The 22591-nt window shown below is 41.4% G+C and overlaps 2 protein-coding genes across 2 annotated transcripts in view; both read left to right on the top strand.

The window, feature by feature from the left end:
- The window catches only part of ift140 (intraflagellar transport 140 homolog (Chlamydomonas)), a gene marked incomplete at its 3' end in the record, with an annotated part of 37333 nt that extends 35359 nt beyond the window's left edge, over positions 1 to 1974 (top strand). The window contains exons 29-30 of the mRNA XM_084456426.1: positions 69 to 210; positions 1771 to 1974. Of these exons, the coding sequence (XP_084312552.1) occupies positions 69 to 210; positions 1771 to 1974 (346 nt within the window). The remainder of the gene's footprint in view (positions 1 to 68; positions 211 to 1770) is intronic.
- A 2732-nt stretch (positions 1975 to 4706) lies between these two features.
- The window catches only part of lrp2b (low density lipoprotein receptor-related protein 2b), a gene marked incomplete at both ends in the record, with an annotated part of 55074 nt that continues 37189 nt past the window's right edge, over positions 4707 to 22591 (top strand). The window contains 33 exons of the mRNA XM_084456142.1: positions 4707 to 4770; positions 6056 to 6166; positions 6491 to 6613; positions 6929 to 7045; positions 7617 to 7727; positions 7854 to 7970; positions 8227 to 8343; positions 8447 to 8590; positions 9545 to 9661; positions 10438 to 10566; positions 10772 to 10941; positions 11045 to 11268; positions 11682 to 11888; positions 12345 to 12547; positions 12855 to 12995; positions 13389 to 13598; positions 13852 to 14044; positions 14147 to 14272; positions 14674 to 14804; positions 14926 to 15063; positions 15660 to 15938; positions 16899 to 17138; positions 17345 to 17467; positions 17682 to 17798; positions 17944 to 18321; positions 18895 to 19143; positions 19289 to 19497; positions 19811 to 19995; positions 20428 to 20656; positions 20955 to 21132; positions 21481 to 21609; positions 21721 to 21887; positions 22098 to 22241. Of these exons, the coding sequence (XP_084312268.1) occupies positions 4707 to 4770; positions 6056 to 6166; positions 6491 to 6613; positions 6929 to 7045; positions 7617 to 7727; positions 7854 to 7970; positions 8227 to 8343; positions 8447 to 8590; positions 9545 to 9661; positions 10438 to 10566; positions 10772 to 10941; positions 11045 to 11268; positions 11682 to 11888; positions 12345 to 12547; positions 12855 to 12995; positions 13389 to 13598; positions 13852 to 14044; positions 14147 to 14272; positions 14674 to 14804; positions 14926 to 15063; positions 15660 to 15938; positions 16899 to 17138; positions 17345 to 17467; positions 17682 to 17798; positions 17944 to 18321; positions 18895 to 19143; positions 19289 to 19497; positions 19811 to 19995; positions 20428 to 20656; positions 20955 to 21132; positions 21481 to 21609; positions 21721 to 21887; positions 22098 to 22241 (5520 nt within the window). The remainder of the gene's footprint in view (positions 4771 to 6055; positions 6167 to 6490; positions 6614 to 6928; positions 7046 to 7616; positions 7728 to 7853; positions 7971 to 8226; positions 8344 to 8446; positions 8591 to 9544; positions 9662 to 10437; positions 10567 to 10771; positions 10942 to 11044; positions 11269 to 11681; positions 11889 to 12344; positions 12548 to 12854; positions 12996 to 13388; positions 13599 to 13851; positions 14045 to 14146; positions 14273 to 14673; positions 14805 to 14925; positions 15064 to 15659; positions 15939 to 16898; positions 17139 to 17344; positions 17468 to 17681; positions 17799 to 17943; positions 18322 to 18894; positions 19144 to 19288; positions 19498 to 19810; positions 19996 to 20427; positions 20657 to 20954; positions 21133 to 21480; positions 21610 to 21720; positions 21888 to 22097; positions 22242 to 22591) is intronic.

Genomic DNA, 22591 nt, shown 5'->3' with positions numbered 1-22591 from the left:
GGGGATGTAAAGGAGTGGAGGTATGTTGGGATAGATGAGACGTGTGTTCCCCTGCTGTGCCTGTGCAGGCTGTATGAGGAGGACCCGGGAGAGGCGGTGCGTCTGTGTGAGGCCCTTCTGGAGGAGCCAGACCTGGACCCTGCCGTGAGGATAGGAGACGCCTATGGATTCCTGGTGGAGCACCACTGTCAGCAGGGCAGCTTCCCTGTAGTGAGTGTATATATATATATATACATACACAGTGGAAACCGCTTATAGTGACCACGTCTGTCCGGGTCAAATTGATCACTATAAGGAGACTGCGATATCGCAACACTGCGTCGGCCTCCTCTCCGTGCAGAAACACAGTAACGTTCTCTCACTTTTTAAATCGCTCAAACCAGCGTATGGAGTCGTCCTCTCCTAGGCTCTCTGCCCATTCTTCTGCCGTTTATTACGTGACCAGGAATTATCAATCCACTTGACAAGAGCGGCTCGTGTTGATCAACCACAGGTGCAGATGGTTGCTGTGAGGCCAAAGTAGGCTATCATGGTAAATTTATCATAGTTTTACATGAAAAGGCCCAAAATGAGCACTAAGGGGATTCCTTGATCACTATAAGTGAATTATTTAAACAGCATTTTTATAGGAGTGATTCTGTCCCAAGCTTTTTTGATCCATCCATCACCAAAACATCAATGTAATTCGATCATAAGGGTCATTATTCCTGTTAGCAGAGTCTTTCAAATCTATAATTCATCACCAAATTGTGAATATAATAATCGGATCATCATTATTCTAATTTTCATTAGAATAATGTCTTCCTAATATTTGAGATGATTATTCAAATTCTCTTGTTTGCAATCACAATAGTCATCATCACCAATGTAACTGAAGATCCATGTAGTCTAGAGTTCTCAGTGGGCCTAAGAATTCAAGCCCAAACCGACCCGGATCAAGCGTGTTGAAGCCCGAGCCCGGTCCAAGATCATAAAAAAAAAAAGCTGAGCCCGAGCCCAGAAAACCTGAAGAAAAAAACCCCTGTGTAGGTTATTGCAGACAAGGTTGTGCAATTTATGTAGTCAGCAGCTCACATACTGTACAGTAGTACGGGGTGAGAGCAATTCAAAATAGATAACTGCCTTAAATTCAAATGTTCACAATTTAACATTTGATCTTTAATAATGAAATACTAAACAAATAATTTGCCTAAGCGAAATAAAATAACACAATGGGGTGAAAGAGAGCAAGAGAAGAAGTGGAGGGAAGAGAAGGCAGAAGGGAAACCCTCTCCCCCGTCTGATATGCGCCAGCAATTGTGTTTTCTGTCGTACGATCGCTTAGTAAATGAGTGCCATTGAGCTCTAACGTGTGCAAATTCATGCTTTCAGTGACAACCAAAACACTTCCTTGTTTATGCTGCCTAGTATGGAGCCTATTTGCGCACACTTTCAAATGCACAGTTGAATCCTTGAGGAGGCAGACTATTATATTAGTAGAATAAAAGTACAAAAATCGCTGTTTTTGCACAGCCTGAGCCCGACCCCATCCAACCTAACCAATTCACATAAATCTCAGGCCTGAACCCGGCCCTACCGACAGGCTTTTTCAGGCCTTGTTGGGTTCAGGCTTTAATTCAGAACTATAATGTAGTCACACATATGGTAGTTGGACTCATAGTTGTCTTATTTCTTTATCATTAGTAGCAAGCATTATTGTTATCATTATATCATTGTTATCATTATATCATACACTCTAACTAACCTTGCCCTCTCCACCATGCTCAACAGGCCTATCGTAAGCTGGAGGAGCTCCAGAAGCTGCTCCCGTCCCTGAACATCAGCTACTACGTGAGCCAGGGCAGCCTGGAGGCCCTGCAGAGGGCGGTGGGTCTGCCCCTGGGCCGGGGGACACTCTCTGTCCGGGGTGACCGCAGGGACAGCGGGGGAGAGGAGGAGGAGGTGGAGGAGGATGAGGCTCTGGAGTCTCATTAGGGCGACTGGCCCGTGACCCATGCTCTCCTGACCAGTAGTCAGCTAGTCTGGTCCCTGAAAGATGCAGGCAGGGTTTTTGTTGTGATTCATTTAATGAATGGGTCAGTTGATTAGTTGAATCACTTGGACAGAAGCTTGTGCACATTGAGGTCAACGGCAAAGTGAAAATAACTGCACTTGATATGATAGTATAAGGCCACATCATACAGCTTCAAATGAGGTGTTAACTTATTCCTACCCTGCTTTAAGAGAGGATCTGTATCATATCCAGTGGATTATAATGTTATCATACACATTCCTTCGTTTCACATGAACACTAGAATTTGTTCATTTAGTTAGTTAAAAAAAAAAAAAAACACTTTGTTACATTTCGGATTTTTGAACATAACTAAGCCTATACCTTTAAGAGGGGAACATTACATCCGAATACCTCACACAACTGCTTACAGTACATCTTCAAAGCTCCTGATTGATATGATTTGCTGATGCCAATCTGCTGTTTGCCTTATGCAGACTGGTATCTGAATGCAGAATGTTGCCTTCTTTGGGGTTGAAAAAGTTGTATTTGAAGCATCCGTTTGGCTGCGGATGTGTGTTGGTTCATTATATACCTTTCCAGTGTATTGACTGAAAATTATCTAGAATTTTATTCTCTTTATGGTGTATAATTAATTTGAAACACGTGGAGTCCAATATTTTTAACAGCTGTGTGTTGCAAATGAGGTGCATTTTATATTTGGAGACAATTTTTAAGTCCTAATGAATGTGTGTGTTTGTGTTCAGATTTTGTACATTCCCGTGTGTTTTACTGAATCCTTTTTGTAAAGTAATCTGTATAGTATTTTGCCATTTTAAATACAATGTTTATACTGTACAATTGCCTTGATTGAACAGGCATTATGTCAGCTGACATGTTTATAAAGGCTTGTATTGAATCTTCATCTTGAATCTTTATCATAGAAATGAATGCCAAAATGCACAAGATGAGCATTTTACACAAAGACTTTCATTTTAATGGCCTCTAACCTCATCTAAAAAAAAATCCACTGCTAATTATTGAAAGCTGTCCCACTCACAGGCTTAACTTAGGGTACTCAAAATACAGTACAAACCATGGGTTAGATCTTGAACATACTGTAACTAGAGGAGTAATAATAATAACAACAATAATAATGATGATAGTATTATTGTTATTATTATTATTATTATTCATTGTATTTATAAAGCACTTCATTTTGTGTCAAAGTGCTGAAAGTTATTAAGAAAACAAAGCAGAATAATAAGCAGAATAATAGTGACAGAGACTAATAAATATTTTAAAATATACAGTGTACACATTTTATACAAAATGTTTGTTCTAAATAAGTAGATCTTTAGAGCAGTCTTAAAAGAAACCAGAGTCTGTGGTGCCCTCCAATACATCCAGAACTGCCAGGATCCTGATGAGGGTGTGGAAGTATACCTATATCACCCCTATCCTGAGCTGCTAGGATCCTGATGAGGGTGTGGAAGTATATCTATATCACCCCTATCCTGGCGTCTTTGCTCTGGCTCCCTGCCTTCTACAGGATTGAATTCAAAACTCTTCTCCTAACTTTCATACCACAGGACTCGATTTTGGGCCCTATTCAGTCAGGCACACTCTGGTATTGGTTTAGCATTTTAAGTTATTTATTAGACAAATATAACCGTTTTATTTTTGGCAGTACTGTATGGTTCTGCTTCAGAAAATTCTAGCTGCACTAAAATACATGTGCTTTACATGAGCAACAACAATGAATTAAAAACTGTTTTGACTTGTGAACAGGGGTGAAAATTAACTTTTTGGCTCACGGTGAGTCACCTGCCAAGGGGACAGTAGATGAAAAAATCTACCGGCCAAGTATATATATTTTTCAGATAGCCTTCCGAAATCTAGTCGCCAATTGGAAATTTTACCTGCATTGGCAGGTGTTAATTTTCAGCCCTGCTTGTGAATGTTTCAGCAGATGCACATGCTTCTAATTCATAATTGATTTGATGCTTTGAATGCTTGGTTTTAAAATGACTCATGACACATTTCAAATCTAGCATTCAGCCATGCTTGTAGCATGTGCACTTCTCATAAATGGAGTCAAAAACCTTTTTTGGACCGTTCATTGTTCTTGATTATACTGTACAAAAACAGGTGGAGATTGCCCCTAGCAGCATCGTGTTGGTAGAGTTAGCTGCATGTGAAGTATGTTTCAAAGGAGAAAAGTTGAAAGGTAAAAAGAAAAAAGGATGACAGTCCAAGTATGTTGTGATAGATGGACTTCATGAAAGGTTATCAGGTAGATGTGATTGTAACTGTAACTCAAGTTTTCATTGTATTTTTTGGTATTTTTTTATAGCTTATTTTATTTTGATTAAAATCCTGTTGGTCTCTCACACTGCATTCCAATCATCCTGTTATATAAAAGGGACTTTTTTTTGCTGATGTGGACTACAAAAGCTATTTTGCTGATGTGGACAACATCTTGAATGGTAAAAGTTAATAGATGAACTTCATGTAAAAGAGAGTCCCATAAAAACCTATATACTTTGTGTTCCAGAGTGGATCCCTGTTCATATGGGGTTAGACATCTTGATTATAAAGACAGTCTTTAACAGTGGGGTGGACGAAAGAGTTGTGAGACGGAAGGTTTTGCATGGATAGTTAAGGTTTTTCTATAATATATAAACAGTATTTAACACTGACAGTAGGAGGCCAGATGATGGACATCGGTCTTCACCTCCTGTCCATTGTACTATTGCAAGGGATTCCACTAATTCAAGGTATGTATTATGTGTTAAAATAATGTACTTCTGTTACAACATATTATTTACAACATAGTTGCTATATTTTACAAACAAGTGCTTAAGCATTTTTGCATACCATAATGTGATTTATGGCAGGGATGTCACTTATCTAGTGCCAGTGCTTGGCTATAAATTATGAATAAATTAATGTCTTACTTACACCATATGTGGTCTCAGTTGAACAACTTTTTTTTTTTTTTTTTTTTTTTATTGCTAACCTCACCTACAGCAAGAATACAACAAGTGATGATGATATTGCTAAAATCAAATGTAAAGAAGAGCCATTGTTCTTATTGGTCTTAAATCATTGTTGTTATTGCTCTCTTAGTTCAAAATCAACAATCTCATATAGTTAAGTATAAAAATATATTATTTATAATTTATCTAAGTATACATTTCTCAGCAGAGCACCGTTTTAATCTTGATACATGTAGACAACTTAAAAGCACATGCTTATTAATTAAGTAAGTAAGTACAGTAGCCTTGAGCACCAATAGTTCAGGAGCCTAGTGGCCCATAGCGCAGGAGCCTATCTCCTGATTCCTTAGCATGAGGAAGCTTGATGTACAAGTACACCCCCTGGACATGACGCTAGTATGTCGCAGGGACCTACCCCCAATCCAACCGTTGATACTGAGTGCAGGGGGTCATTGGGTACCATTTTTTTAATAGTCTTTGGTATGACTCAGCCAGGGATCAAACCCCCAACCTCCAAATCTCAGGGAAGACACTCTAACCACAAGGCCAGAAGTCCTGTCAAATGTCTTCAAATGTCTTCAAATGTTTCAAGGTCAAAAGATGACCTGGTCTGCACTAATTGTCAGGAACAAACCGGTTTGGTTAAAACCTCATTAACATTCAAATGTTGCAGATAGTAGACAAAGTAGTAGCTATAGCTGTCATAAACACTGTTAATTATTAGTGAGAGAAACAGTAAAATGGGTCAATTCCTCCAAACCAAGACATGAAAATGTGTTGAGGTAATCACTCATTGCTTGTAAATTACAAGCAAGTATTCCTAAAAAGTGATGACTATATTTTTCTTCTCACTACCTTTTTTGATAAAAGATAAGTTTGTAAAAAATCTATTCAGTACCAGTGTGAAACATTATTTGCATAAAATAGCATTTATCATATTGAGACAATGAAGATACAGTAATTCTTAAAAAACTGAAAAATATTGGCGCAAAAATGGAGCAATGGGACTTAAACAAGTCAATTTTTAAGACCACACATAACTCTAGCAACTCTCTCTGTGAAGGCCGTTGTGACAGTGGTCAGTTCCAGTGTACCAGCGGGCAGTGTATTGACCTGGACTGGCGTTGTGATGGGACCAAAGACTGCACAGATGACTCTGATGAGCTCAACTGTCGTGAGTACTTAAGCATTGAATATTTGATCCTGATCAGCCAGGCTAGTGGCCTGAAAGGTCTAGTTGACCATTATTAGTGTTACTAGCGCAATTTTTTTATCCACGGCCCACCCCCACTGTCCCAGTTTGGACAATATTGTTCTGATGGTGAACATGCTTCCATATTCAAAATCATCCATTTAGTTGACCTAATACCTATAGTTTCAAAAATTTAGAAAGAAAAAAAAACATTATTGTATAGGCATTTATTTGTTCAAAGGAAGCCATTATGTATTCTGTCATTTTCTTATGTTGTTGATGTGACTCTCATTTATGTTGTGACAGCGCCTCCAGCCTGTACCTCCCAGCAGTTCACGTGTGTGACAGGGGGGGAGTGTATATCCCTGGAGTTTGTGTGCGACGGAGAACAAGACTGCACAGATGGCTCAGATGAACAGAGAACATGTGGTATGCACGATGGGGAGTCATATGTGGTTTAAATTGCTGTGACTTTAGTGTAGAATATGGTATCCACATATCAATACTCAGTTCCCATTTCCATCAACAACATAATATCCACACAACTAAGGTAACATCACATTTTTCTCATTTAATATAGAATTATGTTGTGACATTGATTCCGTTGTGAATTTCACATCGATGGATGTACTATGCCTTCAATGCTGTTACCAGTAAACTTCCCCAGGGTAAATATTACCCTTCATGGCCTTTGTAACGGTGTCTTGTGACTTATGTATTGTGTTTTTTACTGATCTACTGTAGGAGGTCAGACCTGTACCCCAGATCAGTTCACCTGCCAGGAGGGTCAGTGTATTCCCAATAAGTACAGATGTGACCATGTGAAGGACTGCTTGGACAACTCAGATGAGAACAACTGCAGTAAGAACCAAGTCTATTCAGCAAAGAGACTGTAGACTTATACAACCATCGCATTACATTGGTTCCTTTTGCAAAAACGTGCAGTCAGATTGTTTTATGATTCACAGCTACCTTTACAACCTCTCTTCTTCTTATTAAAAAGAAAACAAGCATTCCTGTGCTCCTTTACACAAAAGATGATGCACCAGTCATATGATGTTTGAATTGTAATTGGTGCAGTTATGTTGTAAATTCAGATTCTAACTCATATTACTCCTTTCATCTTTGCCTCTTTGTAATGGCAGTGGATGTTCCTCTGGCTTTTCTTTTTTTTTAAACAAGAAAATGTATTAATTTCAGTGCAGAAGTAGGCTAATTAACTAAACTATTTGTCCCATGTGTGCCCAGGTGCTTATCCATTTGAGCATTTTATTCAAATTTTAGATGCTATTCACAATTTACACACACTATGTTGTATTTCACAAAGTTGTGAAAATTCCTACAGTATGATATAAAGTTGTCTCTCTCTTACACTGGGAGTGCAGTGGCCCCTTTTAGCTTATAATGTCTTGGCTTCAATGTTATTCCCCAGACTACCCAAGCTGCACTGAGAAAACCTGTGCCAACGGTGCCTGCTACAACAACTCACAGCATTGCAATGGCCTACAGGACTGTCGTGATGGCTCTGACGAATCCAACTGCAGTAGGTCAAATCAGACACATGGGAGGGTATTACAGTATAGTGCATATGGTAATTTGGTGTAGGTACTGTATATGACCCTTGTATATGAAAATGGGTTCTCTTCTCAAGTCTGCATTATTCCCTCAGCGGCTCAGCACTGCCCTCTCCATCAGTACGAGTGCAGCAACGGCTACTGCATACCACTGTCCTTTGTGTGTGACCACTGGAACGACTGTGGGGACAACAGTGATGAGGAAGGATGTGGTAAGAGGGACTCAGAATAAATATTTGCATTGGAGATCTAATGGATTTCAATGTAATGAATCCCGCCTGTGGCATAATCCACAGTGAAACAGAACTACACAGCCCCATCTGTCTGCTTGTTGCGTCTTTTGTTCTTTGCACTAGTTGCTGGCCAGTTGTGCAAACTTAATATATGACTTTAATATACTCACTTTGTTGTAGTTGATAAAGATACATTATAGGCTGATTGTATGTGTTGTGTTCCTACCTCCCTCAGAGTACCAGAGCTGTAGTGGATCCCAGTTCACCTGCCCCAGTGGACGCTGTATACCACAGAGCTGGGTGTGCGACCAGTTCAATGACTGTGGGGACTATAGTGATGAGAGCGGATGTGGTGAGCAACACTAAGAATTTTATTTTATTTCTATTTTTTCATTGCCTCATAAGGTAAATGTACAAAATGTGTGGAACATTTAGCATTTGCACTTTTTCCCCAGACAGTAATTCCCGAGACTGTTACCCTGGTGAGTGGGGATGTCCGGGCTCGTCAGTGTGTGTGCCTGTGGGGAAAGTGTGTGACGGCCATCCTGACTGCCCTGGAGGAACTGATGAAACCAACACCACTGCACAGTCCACTTGCAGTGAGTCTGTCATGTATTTTTTAAACACTAGTCTTGTGTAGGTTTGATGTACCTGTACATGTTCAGAGATGAGAAAAGAAGAGTACAGTATAGTACATTCAATTGAATGTATTACACTTCCGTAATTGTTCCATTCTATATGTTTATGAATGATAACAATGTCAGATTTGAGGGCTGGTTAGATTCCCATGTATCTTAAATATTTGAAAAGGTAGTGGGTACAGTAGTTAGAATAGTTCACTACATTTCATTTCATTTCATATTCTTTAGAGCATCTTAGGCGCTATATTCTTCACAGCATCTTAGGCGCTATATTCTTTACAGCATCTTAGGCGCTATATTCTTTACAGCATCTTAGGCGCTATATTCTTTAGAGCATCTTAGGTGCTATATTCTTTACAGCATCTTAGGCGCTATATTCTTTAGAGCATCTTAGGTGCTATATTCTTTAGAGCATCTTAGGCGCTATATTCTTTAGAGCATCTTAGGTGCTGTATTCTTTAAGGCTTCTCAAAACTCTGGTTATGTCTATCATTGCCACATTTATGGTCTCACTCCTCATCTTTCATATCTTTTCAGAGCATTTGTGCACGTTTCTTAAAGATTCACTCTTGTACAGTAGATGTACTTTTTTGTAATTTCCATTACTAACTGACATGCAGTTATATGCAGTCACAGTCAATAATCGGTTAGAAACTTTGAGGAGAAAATATTTGATTATTTGGGTCAGCTATCTCTACTGATGGGACATGGTATTTCTGTAATACAGGGGCCACTCACTCAGCCGTTCAGTACCAGCATGTCTTACAATGCTACCACCTACTGTACCTAGTATCACCCTAACATCTGTGGTGCGCCTCAAATTTGATTGTACTAATACTATGATGCATCTATCGGAAGGTACAGTATGACTTTAATGTAATGTTGTTGTGTTCCATCTCTACCCCGTCGTAGGTTTGGACCAGTGCTCAGCCCTGAGTTGTGAGTACCTGTGTCACCTCAGTCCCCAGGGAGGGGCCTGCTACTGCCCCGACGGCTTCATTGTAGCTAACGATAGCCGCTCCTGTGTGGGTGAGTCTAAGGCCTGGGTTACACATCGTTTTGAGAACGAGAATGACAACGGAACGAGACTGACCTCAAAGTTACACAGAATGTTTCATCAGCGTTGCCAGAGGTTATCAGGGTTACATGGAAACGATATCGCAACACCTTTCGCAACACTGAGCATGCCTGTTGTAAGCAGACCCTGACAGTCATCTATGAAAATAATTTGTTTCTAATGCATTTATTTAGGGCTGCCTGTCTTCAACCAAAGGAAATCTTGAAAGTCTGTACTCCTCTGTAAAAAAAAAAAAAAAGTTTAAGTGAAGACACCATGTTTCTCACTGGACATTATTCACTGGAATCATACATGTCAATATACAGTAGTGATAAAGTAGTGATAACTTCAATTTCACCAATAAATACCTACACATCTTACCTTTTAAATAAAAGTCTTCACATTATATTTTAGGAGTCTGGATAGACAGGGACGTACTGTAAACTGCAACTTGACTTCAATCAATCAATCAAAGCTTTATTTGTATAGCGCATTTCATACCCAGAGGCAACACAATGCGCTTTACAGAGAACAAGGGAGGTGGGCATACGACCCACTCTCTACATATTCCAGAGGGAAGCAAAAAAACAGTAATCACCCGGGGGCCAGATAAGTGAGCTGTAAAAATTCGTACTTATTGGCATATGGCGTAGGCATACACCTGCGAGGCAGTATTTCTATTTCTTTAAATTTCAATTGCAAAGCTTACAGTATGGTTGTGTGATATAAATGTGCTTTGCGTCCCCAGACTATAATGACTGTAACATCTGGGGGATTTGTGACCAGCTCTGTGAAGACCGTCCTGGAACGCATCATTGCAGCTGCTCTGAAGGGTACTTCCTGGAGCAAGGGCATCTCTGCAGGGCCAATAGCTCAGGTGGACACACATCATTCACTTTGCATGCTAGACACCCACTAGATGGTTAAATGCATTGCAACAGCTTGTGGCAAGCAGAGGGTGTCCATAAACTGGTGGCCTCATATTGGAGTTTGTTTTAGATACTATGAAGTATTGCATTGTCAGTTAATAGAAATGAACATTTGAAGACTGTTGTATGATTGGTGTTATACCCCTCTGGCAGGTGGCCGACCACAGCTCATTTTCACCAACGGAGGAGACGTGATGATGGCGGACGTCCACGGACGCTTCATTAGAACCCTAGTCCAGGCTCAGAGTAGAGGTCACTCCGTAGGTGTGGATTATCACTGGCACAGTCAGAGGGTCTTCTGGACTGACACTGGCACTCAGAAAGTAAGTTATAATAAGCGCTGTCTTTCATTAAATCATAAATCCTCTTATGGTTGCATGTGATTTGGGGTTCAAACATGGTGAATACATGTCATTCTGGCCCCAGGTGTTCTCCGCCAACTTTGAGGGAGGGGACATCCAGGAGGTGTTGTCCACTGCGGTCCACAGTGCCCAGAATCTCGCTGTGGACTGGATCAACTTCAAACTCTATGTACTGGAGGCCAGGGTGGAGCGCATAGATATGTGTGACTTTGACGGAGGTAATAGAGTCACACTCGTGGCTGAGAACCTGTTGACTCCTCATGGGCTGGCCCTGGACCCTACAGTGGGGTAAGAATTAAAAGAACTTGCATGTGAAACTATGACCTAGCATAATATATTAACTTTGGCTGCCTATATATGATGATGATGATGATTTGGATTACATTCAGATTTGTTGAGCTTTGTGTGAACAGTATAAAAAAATATATGAACATTTGAATTAAATTTAAATTCCTAATCTAACAGTTTGCATAACTGTTCCATAATTGCCAATTGTGGTAGTGCAACAGTAACTCACCTTCGTGTGACAACAACATTTCATTTTCAAAGCTATCCTACTTTATGTTAGAAAGCGCAACTGGGCCTGTGTACTGTAGCACTGTTTCACTAATTATAGATTCTGACTTGAACAATTTGAGCTTTAACATTGAACAATTTTCTACCTAAAGTAACCTACTTAACATCACCATTGCTCTATGAAGGTACATGTTCTTCACTGACATGGGCTACAACAGTGAAGAGATGAAACTGGAGCGGGCGTTCATGGACGGTAGTAACCGCGTGGAACTGGTGAAAACCAGGCTTGGCGTTCCCACGGGTATCACACTGGATATTGTCACCCAGAGAGTGTACTGGTCCGACAGTCACTTCGACATGGTGGAGACTGTCACTTACAACGGTCTGGAGAGGTATATTCTACTCATAGTGCTTTATCCTGGTGTTGTGTATGTTATTGTTACCTCCGCCCAGGATGACAGAATTGGCTTCAAGCGGTATTCTTATTTCCTTACATACAGTATCTACATCTTTCCTTAGTTATTAGGAATTAGAGCACACATTCCACACTGATATGAAAAGTTGCCTTTAGCATTTTGTCCACGTGAATGAGCCACAGTTGTCATGTCCTTTTATCTGACATGTCATTGCCAGTCAACCCAATCAAATGTTTGAAAAGGTAGAGTTGTTAAACAAGGCTCATTTGAATAGTCATTTTTGTTAGCTACTGTAAATGCAGTATGATAACACCAAATAGGGTATTCAAACTTTGTCTTATAGGAAGAAAAGACCTAAACAAAATATGATGGAATGAAATGACTCTTGATCATTGACTTGTATTCAGTGTTATCCCTGTTTTGTTTCTGAAGGAAAACAGTCCTGAATGGAGGCACCCAGGTTCCACACCCATTTGGCATCTCTGTCTTTGAGAACCATGTGTTCTTCACTGACTGGACCAAGATGGGGGTCTTGCGGGCCAACCGCTTCGACGGCAGCAACCCAACACAACTCTACCGCACTGCAGATCGACCTGGTCACATTGTGGTCGCACACCCAGTTCTGCAACCCATTGGTGAGGAGATTAATTAATTCCAAGACATAAATAGTTAACACACATCCTTGATTTTGATATGATATTCCACAATCAGCAGGGAATGATCTTTCAGTGTCATGTACAGTACTGTCATTTGATTGTGGGTTTGGTGCATCTATTCAGTAATGTACATGTGTACAACATCCGTTTAGCTACAGTAGGCTACATTATACATTTCTCTCACTAGAGTAGCCTACTTAATTTGTTGCAATTGTAACATGAAGGGTTTGTTTCGTGGTCAAATAGTGTTGCCATTGACCATGAGTGGTCTTTCTGTGGTCCACAGTGTTGAACCCATGTGGCAGACATAATGGAGGCTGCCAGCAAATCTGTGTCCTGAGTCATCGCTCTGACAATGATGGGCTAGGCTTCCGCTGCAAGTGTAACCTTGGTTACGACCTCCAGCCTGACCGACGCAGCTGTTTCAGTGAGTTCCTGTGATGGGACAGCAAGTGTATATTGTAGGTTTTAAATTCAAACTCACATTTAGCATTTGTCTGCTCTTTATTGAATTGTTAAGGTTCCTTAAGATATTTTACAGTAACAAATAAGAACATAAGAACATTTTTAATTCAAGGTTAAGTGGATGTTAATAATAATCTAGTTTTGGTAACACAATCTTCAGTCCACTTACTGTACTCCTAAAGACCCACCGGAGGGGGTATATACATACTGTAGTACTCCTATGACACAGCAGCTCCTATGTAACTATAATGCTGTCACTGCAGGTATTTCTATGTAGGTACATACGTTTAATGTCAACTTAGGCATATGTGTTACCCAGGACTCTTCTCCGAATCATTCCTTTGTATCTCTCCAGAGGTGAGAGACTACCTCCTGTTGGCCACCTCGCTGGCGGTCAGGGGTATCCCCCTGAACGTGTCCCTCCAGGAGGACATCACACTGCCCCTGACGGGGTTGAGTGTCACCCTCTCCACCTCGGCTGTGGAGTACGACGGCAACGAGGAGGCTGTCTTCTTCAATGACCGCGGCAGGCAGCTCATCTACAGGTCCAACGTCAATGGCACCAGTAAGTCTACGAGCCATGGTGTGGACTAGAGATATACAATGTCAGAGAATGTAACCCTTGATTAGCTGCTGTACAGCATGTCCAATAGTGAATAGTAGAAATAGAAATCATGCTGAGTACTGTATGTTTAACAGTGTCTACAGTGTTAGGTTAGGGTTCGAAATGAAATATTCAGAAATGAGGATGACTTTTTTTGCCAATATATTTGCAATAAACTGCGCTTAACTGCGTTTCTGATTTTGTCATTCTCTAGACCAGCAGATTCTGACAGGCTACAGAGTAGGTTCTGTAGAAGCTATGGCTTATGATTGGACTTCCAAGGTTCTGTTCTGGACCTCCAGCTCCTACAAGGTGGTTGTGGCCTTCAAAATAACAGACAAGTCTAGGCGAGATATTGCAAATGGCCTGAAGAGCCCCAGGGGTATCGCAGTTCACCCCAGCAGTGGGTGAGTGGACTACACATTAACCTTTTGTGAATGCATTATCATTGTCATCTGTTAAATACTATAGACATCTCTGACTATTTATATAATGGTGTTTTTCCACAGATACCTGTTCTGGTCAGACTGGTATCGGCCAGCAGTCATCATGAGGTCCTACACTGATGGTAGCAACGCTGTTCCTCTTGTCAACACAACTCTGGGCTGGCCCTACGGACTGGCTATCGATTACATGTGAGGGGGAATGATATGATTTATTTGTTTTGTGAATCATGTTGGGATATGCATTTTGAATGGACTAATCCTTTAAAGAGTCCACTCAAGAGTGTATTTTGAATTAAATATCCCTTTAAGTCAATATGATTATGCTTTACTCCAACTGGGTACATATTTGCCATTCCAGCCACTCGGCAAGAACAATTCTTAAGATGATTGTTCATAAAACTGACTTTTAACATGTATCTATGTCTTTACAAAAGCTTGTTTCCCCTTTACAATCCATTTAGATTAGTACATTAAAAATTTAAAAATTTAAAAGTACATAAAAAATGTATTTATTTTATTTTATTGTGGAGACGTATAACTGATTCCACATGTGAAAGAGCTGTCCTAAACTCACCTCTCTCCACTGGCAGGATGGACAGACTATACTGGGTGGACACCCTCTTGGACCAGATAGGACATGTGGGAATCGATGGATACGACAGACAGATGTTCAGCAGCATTGGGCAGATCACACAACCCTTCTCCCTCACCATTCATTCAGGTGGGATGTGTTCAGTTATGGAAATCAAATGCCCATTTTTTTAGAGCACATTCATGATCAATCAGTTTAGTTTAACCAACGCTAAATCCCTCTTTCTTTCTTTCTTTCTCTTCTCTTTCAGATCACTTGTTTGTGTCTGATGCGAGGCTCAGGGCAGTGTTCCGAATGAGGAAAAGAGATGGAGGGGAGAACATTCCTATCCGACAAGGAATCACCGGAATCATGAATGTTAAGGCCTACACAGCAGATCTACATAGTAGTAAGTCTGTCAAAGGAATGGAGTTTGGTGACTTGGTAAAAATAAGTGTATATAAAAGACTATACTGTGTATTTTTAGGCAGATTTTAGCGCTTGAACTCTCACAAATTTGGATAAATATCGACTATTTCAGTATCTTTTATACTGATTTGATGATCAACTCAGCCAAGAAAAGCATTTCCTAAAACGATCATATTGCTATTGAGTTTCAAATGGTGAACATATATTCTCTTGGGGAGCAGTGATGCCATCCAATAGTTAACATGGGTTTGGAACTGTAAGTGAAATGGAAAGCGTCAGTTACATTTTCTTTCAACAAGTTTTCCACCCATACAACCTGCTATTCCTTAGAGTGATTTTAGACGTGCCTACTGTATAACGCTATCGAGCTGTTCTAAAATCACTGTAAACCATGGCCTCTTGTGGCTTATTGCCACCAGTATATTTTTATGAATACATATATATTGAGTATTATTCTTTTCTGCACAAGTTCTTGCTTCCTCTGCTCCAAAATTCTTTTGGACCTTTGAAAGCATCGGTGTTTCTGTTCACCAGTCAAGTCAAGTCCTCTTGATTAATGTTTCTTCTCCACATCAGTGTTCAGCAGCAGGTGCAACATGGTGCCTAATGGGCGCTGTAGCCACTTCTGCTTCCCCACGCCCTCGTCCAGTCGTGTGTGCGGCTGCCCCTATGGCATGAAGCTCCAGGCCAATCAGAGGGACTGTGTGAAGGATGACTCTGTGCCTCCGCCTGACACAAGCTGTGGGGAGTACTCCTTCCCCTGTGATGAGGGACGCTGCAGACCCAATTCTTACCGCTGCGACGGGGTGATAGACTGTGTTGATAAGACGGATGAGGCCAACTGCACTGATACAGGTATGTACTGTACTGTGTGTTTGTTTAGGTTTTTAATAGAGGATTTGTGAAATGAATGTGTGTAAGGCTGAATACTGTTAAGGCATCAGGTTTAAGGTCATCACGGTATTAATCCCACCTGGCTGACTGCATGACCCTATTTATGAAGGGACCCCATGCTTCCAGTTTTCCAATGAACTCCACTTGGGAGCATCTGAGGCTACAAGGCAGCTATACCATAACTTTGTGTTGCGTTGCGATGATGAAATTGATGAGAACAGATTTAGAAGAAACAATAAAATTAGTAAATTTTAAATTTTATTATAATATAATAAAAAAAAGAATAAAAGAAAAAAAATTAAAATAGAGAATACAATTTAGGAAGTACAGCTATGTGGTAAAAGCAATATTAAAAAAGTATCTCGCTTAAAGGTTTCCATGGTCTCAGACATTCTCAGGCCCTCTGGCAGGGTGTTCCAAAGGCTGGGGGCATACGAACTGAAGGCTGCCTCCCCATGCCTCTTAGTCCTGGCTCTAGGACCTCCCCATGCCTCTTAGTCCTGGCTCTAGGACCTCCCCATGCCTCTTAGTCCTCGCTCTAGGACCTCCACATGCCTCTTAGTCCTGGCTCTAGGAACCATTAAAAGCTCTGTGCCAGAGGACCTGAGGAACCTACTAGGTGTACTGTACATTTTAAAAGCATTTCTGACATGTATTTAGGTGCATGATTATTTATAGACTAAAAAAAAACAAAAAACTATAAAAGAATCTTAAAATATAATTTAAAACTGACAGGTTACCAGTGTAGTAATTTTAAAACTGGTGTGATGTGAACCCTCCTTCTGGTAGGCCAGACAGGAGAGCATTACAATAATCCAACCTGCTACAGTAGTAATAAAAGCAGAACAAAGCACAAGAAAATACAACAAAGCAATCCACTCCTCCTTATCTGGCTCCTCCCTTTCTTTGCCCGACTACCAGGCATGACCTGCTCTCCGAGAGCGTTCACTTGCAACAACAAGCACTGCATTCTGAACCGTTGGCGCTGTGACGGCCATGATGACTGCGGTGACGGTTCTGATGAGGTCAACTGTCCTACCCGGGTTCCCACCACCTGTGGCGCTGACTACTTCACCTGCAGGAATGGAAACTGTGTCCCCAAGGCCTGGGTGTGTGACGCTGACAACGACTGCCGTGATGGCTCTGATGAGTGGAACTGCAGTGAGTAGTAAGGGGGAAGCTGAATACAGGTTTCAGCCATGAAAAATGTATCTCTGGCTTTTCTTTTGTTTTCTAACGAAATGAGTATTTTACACATTTCAAAACTAAAAAGGCATATACAAGCATTTAAATAGTTATATATTGCTATGATAAACAAGAGGGATCAGTCAATGAGCACCTTTGTGAAAGCACTCTGCCTCTGACAGACTCAACCATCTCTACTTGCACACCTGGCTATTTCTTGTGTCCCGACCACCGCTGCATCTACAACTCATATGTGTGTGATGGAGACCAGGACTGTATGGATGGATCTGATGAGAAGGACTGTGGTGAGTCTGCTCAGTCACTATTCATTTCACACTCCTGTATTGTATTTACAAAAATGCTTTGTGTTCATGTGAGCCAGAAACAGATATACTATAATGTAGATTAGAACGCACATTGTATACAGCATGTTCCTTAATGCCATATTTCTGTTCTTTTGAATGTTGTAACCCTTTCTGTACTTCCCCCATCTCTCTCTTTGTGTTTATGACCTCTCAGAGTTCTCCTGTGCATCCTATGAGTTTGCCTGTGCCAGTGGTGACCAGTGTGTCAGCCAGGGCTACCGCTGTGATGGCGTCTTTGACTGCAGGGACCACTCTGACGAGAGTGGCTGTCGTAAGTGAACACAACTCCCTACAGCATGACATCATCCTTGATGGCCACAGTACATTATTTTAACTTACAATCCTTTCTAAATCCACTGGATGCAAATGGATTCAGACGATTAATTTGTACCTGCTACTTTTACCTTTCTCCTTAGCCACTCGAGGGCCAGGGCTCTGCCATGATGACGAGTTCCAGTGCCAGACAGACGGTCTGTGTATCCCTGGAGAATGGGAGTGCGACATGCACCGTGATTGCGAGGACGGGTCCGACGAGCACAACTCCTGCACGCCACGCACCTGCCGACCCAACTACTTTCAGTGCACCAATGGCAACTGTATTCATCCGAGCTGGGTGTGTGACGGGGACAACGATTGTAGGGACATGAGTGATGAGCAGAACTGTCCCACTCCACCCTTCAGGTGTCCCTCGGGACAGTGGATGTGTCCCACAGACCAGGTGTGCATTGATCAAGGGAAGGTGTGTGACAGTCAGAGGGACTGTCCCAACGGAGGGGACGAGTCTCCCATTTGCAGTAAGTGATAACGTTGTTTGCTTTTAATGTCTTTAAATTTGCCAGTAGGCTTTGGAGTGAGAGGTTGAGAGAGAGAGAGAGGGAGAGAGAGAGAGAAGAGAAGAGAGAGAGACTAAGGTATTTGATGCTAAGGTATCAAAAATATAACACAATGAAGTTGAGATAAGTTGGGATATGAAGCTGATCAATCTGCGCACATTTCGAGGTAGACTTATTTACAGTACAAAGGGGAAATTGTGTGCAGGTCTGTGTGCGCAAGGTTTTATAAATCTGTTTGTGTTTTTTTGTGTACAGTATGCCATTTTCAGGTTTTGTGCTCACGCACACTTTTAGTATGAAGCAATGTTTTATAAATGAGACCCCAGAGCTGTTCCTGGGAGCTTGCTGGCATATTACTGTATGTGAAAACATGCGTAATGCATACTGGGAAGTCCTATTGACGGAATATGTTTGATATACATTACAAACGAATGTGGTACTGAGTAAATTGACTTGGGAAAAACTGAGTTAATTTGTTCAAAAGACTATTAAGGAAGGGGAGTTGTTTCAAGTAGCCTATGCCTGTCCCTACAGACCAAGAGGACTGTGAGCTGAACAACGGTGGCTGCAGTCATGGGTGTATCCAGAGCCCATTTGGGGCCCAGTGCACCTGCCCGCCAGGCTTCCAACTCCTCAATGACTCCAAGACCTGCGATGACATCGATGAGTGTCTAATACCAGGCTTCTGCAGCCAGCAATGTTACAACGAGAGAGGCTCCTTCAGATGCTACTGTTCAGATGGCTATCTGCTTGAGCCTGATGGACGGACCTGCAAGGCTTCTGGTGAGGAAGTTACCTACTGTCACATGTAACATGCAAGTGATATCGCTGAAATGCCTTAGAAACATTGACATTCGATAAAGTTTAGCTTTCCTATTTTTAGTATGAGAGTTTTGATTACTCTATGTTCACTCAATTCACTGGTCAGACCCTCGGGCAGCAGTTCTCCTCGTCGCCAAGCGCAGTCAGATCATCTCCAACCGCATCAATTTCCGACCACCCCTGATCCGCCCTGTGGTCAGTGGCTCCAGCATTGTGACTGTAGACTTTGACAGTGTGACCAAGCGGATCTACTGGGCCGACGCTTCACAGAAGAAGATCTGGAGCTCCTTCCAGAACGGCACTGACAAACGCCAGGTGGGGGAGTGTACAGTATAACAAGAATGAATTGGATCAGTTTTTTTAGATAGTCTGCTTTGCCAATCATATGGGTTACAGTAGATGCCTTTGATTGTGTGGGATGTGGACGCTTCTTGACAGAAGAGCAGTTTTGATATTATTTTCATTTTGAGTAGTTTCACTTTCCATTTCTGCATTTTGATGAGTTGAAATTATGAGATACATATGGCATCATTTATTAGTAATGCAAAAGAGCTGATGTGATTTTGACCCTTCAATGTTATTATTGTACGCCGTACGTTCTACTGTTTGCGTTCATTTGTTTTACTAGGTGTTCTCTACTGGCCTGATGGTACCAGAGAGTGTGGCTGTGGACTGGGTCGCTCGGAACCTCTACTGGACCGACTCGGTGATGGAGAACATCGAGGTGTCCACTCTAGATGGACTCTACAGGAAGGTTCTCCTCACTAAGAACGTCACCAGCCCCCGAGGACTGACCCTTGACCCCCGCAACCAGTAAGATTGCTCATATCTCTTCTTAGAAACAAAGCAATAATAGCACACACAGCTACATAGTCTGTTAACACACACAGCTACATAGTCTGTTAACACACACAGCTACATAGTCTGTTAACACACACAGTTACATAGTCTGTTAACACACACAGTTACATAGTCTGTTAACACACACAGTTACATAGTCTGTTAACACACACAGTTACATAGTCTGTTAACACACACAGCTACACAGTCTGTTAGCCCACACAGCTACATAGTCTGTTAGCACACATAGCTACTGTACATAGTCTGCTAGCACAAACAGCCACATAGTCTGCTAGCACACACAGCTAAATAGTCTGTTAGCACACACAGTCTGTTAGCCAGCTACTGTACATAGTATATATAAATAAATAGATAATATAAAATGAATTGTCATATTTTTTCCAGCACCAATCTGATGTTCTGGTCCGACTGGGGCCAGAATCCTAGGATAGAGAGGGCTGACATGGACGGGTCTGGGAGAAGAGTCATCGTCAGTCAGAAGGTCTACTGGCCCAACGGCTTGGCTCTGGATTACACCACACGTCGAGTCTACTTCGCAGACGCCTACCTCAAGTACATAGACTACTGTGACTACAATGGCAACAACCGCTACCAGGTTATGGCCAGTGATATGGTAAGGCATATTATATGATTTTAGGAGACACCACAGTATAGCATCATGGTGATTGGAGCATTAAATAGGTTTACGTGTATGATAAAAAAAAATCTTTACAATATGTGTGTGCGTGCGTGTGTCTTTGAGCATGTGATGTCCACATACACAGTTAAAATTAATAATAGTTATGGCAAAGAAACAGAACTCCTCTATCATTGGAGATCTGATAATCCCTCCCAGACCCCCTCATGTTTTAGTGTGTCCAGACCACTGTAATGGTTATTCACCACTCAAAGCATTTACTGTCTACCACCAGGTTCTCCAGCACCCCCACGGTATGACTATCTTTGAGGACCACATCTATTGGTCAGAACGCTACACTAGTAAAGTCATGAGGACCAACAAGTTCCACGGTGGCAACATGACCACTCTCCTGAGCAACGTTTACCAGCCCATGGGCATCGTCATGGACCACCCCATCAAACAACCAGCAGGTAAAGTTCCAACAGCTCCCAGATAATTCTTTATCAAACGTTGTATTAAAAGGAAACTACAGTATCTATCCCAAGTAAGTAGAAGTTACCAACTAAGGGCTTCAAAATCCACAAAACCCATCTCCAAAGATGTGTTTTAACTTTTAGAACAAAATGTACTCTATTCTATCTGTTAAACATTTAATGTTACATAAATTTAATGTTACAAAAATTAACATAAATCTGTTAATTTTTCCATAGGGATTTTGGACTCAAATGCTATCTTTTCAGCCTACAAAATCAGGACATCACCTCACTACTCTATAGTTACTCTTTAATGTTCTTGTTTTTCTGTTTTCCTCTACATAGCAATCAACCCATGCCAGGAACACCTGTGCAGTCAGCTGTGCCTATTGTCGGGTTTAAGGCCCAGGTATTACACCTGCCACTGCCAGTCAGGCTGGCACCTCAACAGTGATGGACGCACCTGCACCAAAGGTAATATTTTACCTGTACTTTTTGCACAATGATGCTTGAGCTATGTCTACTTACATTGCAGTGTCAAAACACAATAGTTAAGTTGATTTCTTTCTATTCTATTATTTTCAGATGACACTCCATTCCTGATGGTGGTGAGAGATACGGTGATTTTCGGCATTCCTCTGGACCCTGCCGACCCCACCAACAATGCCATGGCTCCCGTGTCAGGCATCACCCTGGGACGCGACATTGACTTTGATGACAAGGAACAGTTTGTCTATTGGGCGCAGAGCACTGTGAGTGGCATGGGGCCATTGTATGTATCGTGAAATTGTGTGTCAAAGTACAATACTGAATATTGATCAGAAAAGTACTCAGAGGTGTAGATTGTGCATGTATTATGCTCTATTAAATGCCAACAACTTGGGTTATGGGGTTACTGTTCTTGATATAACTATTAAATATTCAATCGTGCTTTCTTCCATACTGGACCACTCTTCTACTAGGGTTCTATTTGGAGAGTGAAAACTGATGGAACCAACAGGACCCAGTTTGCTCCGGCTGCTATTATTGGCTCACCCTCTGGTTTGGCATTTGATTGGATAACACGCATGATGTATTATACCAATCCAACCAATCAAGCCATAGAGGTAAAGTGTGATGCCTTCCTTGTTTATATGTTCTCATGTTTACATTAATATAATAGATTAATTCAAATCAATGCCATACAGTCGTTTTTACAGTACATCTATTTGTTGGTTACAATTTCTGCAGGTGATATTTCTGCAGGTGATATCCACTTACCCCCCCCCCCCCCCCCCTTTCCGCCTAACTTATTCAACTTGTGTAATAACCTACCACTATAAACCATGTAGTCCTGTGTAACTATAGACATTATCATAACTAGCTCTGATACCCGTTGGAGCAATCGGTAATTGATCATTTAGTCCTCAGGATACAGAGACCTCAGGATACATATGATGTACACTTAAGTTAAAGT

This window comes from Borostomias antarcticus, assembly GCF_949987555.1.
Source record: "Borostomias antarcticus genome assembly, chromosome: 22".
Lineage (NCBI taxonomy): Eukaryota > Metazoa > Chordata > Actinopteri > Stomiiformes > Stomiidae > Borostomias > Borostomias antarcticus.
The sequence above is the reverse complement of the archived record's forward strand: the minus strand, read 5'-3'. Positions and strand labels throughout refer to the sequence as shown.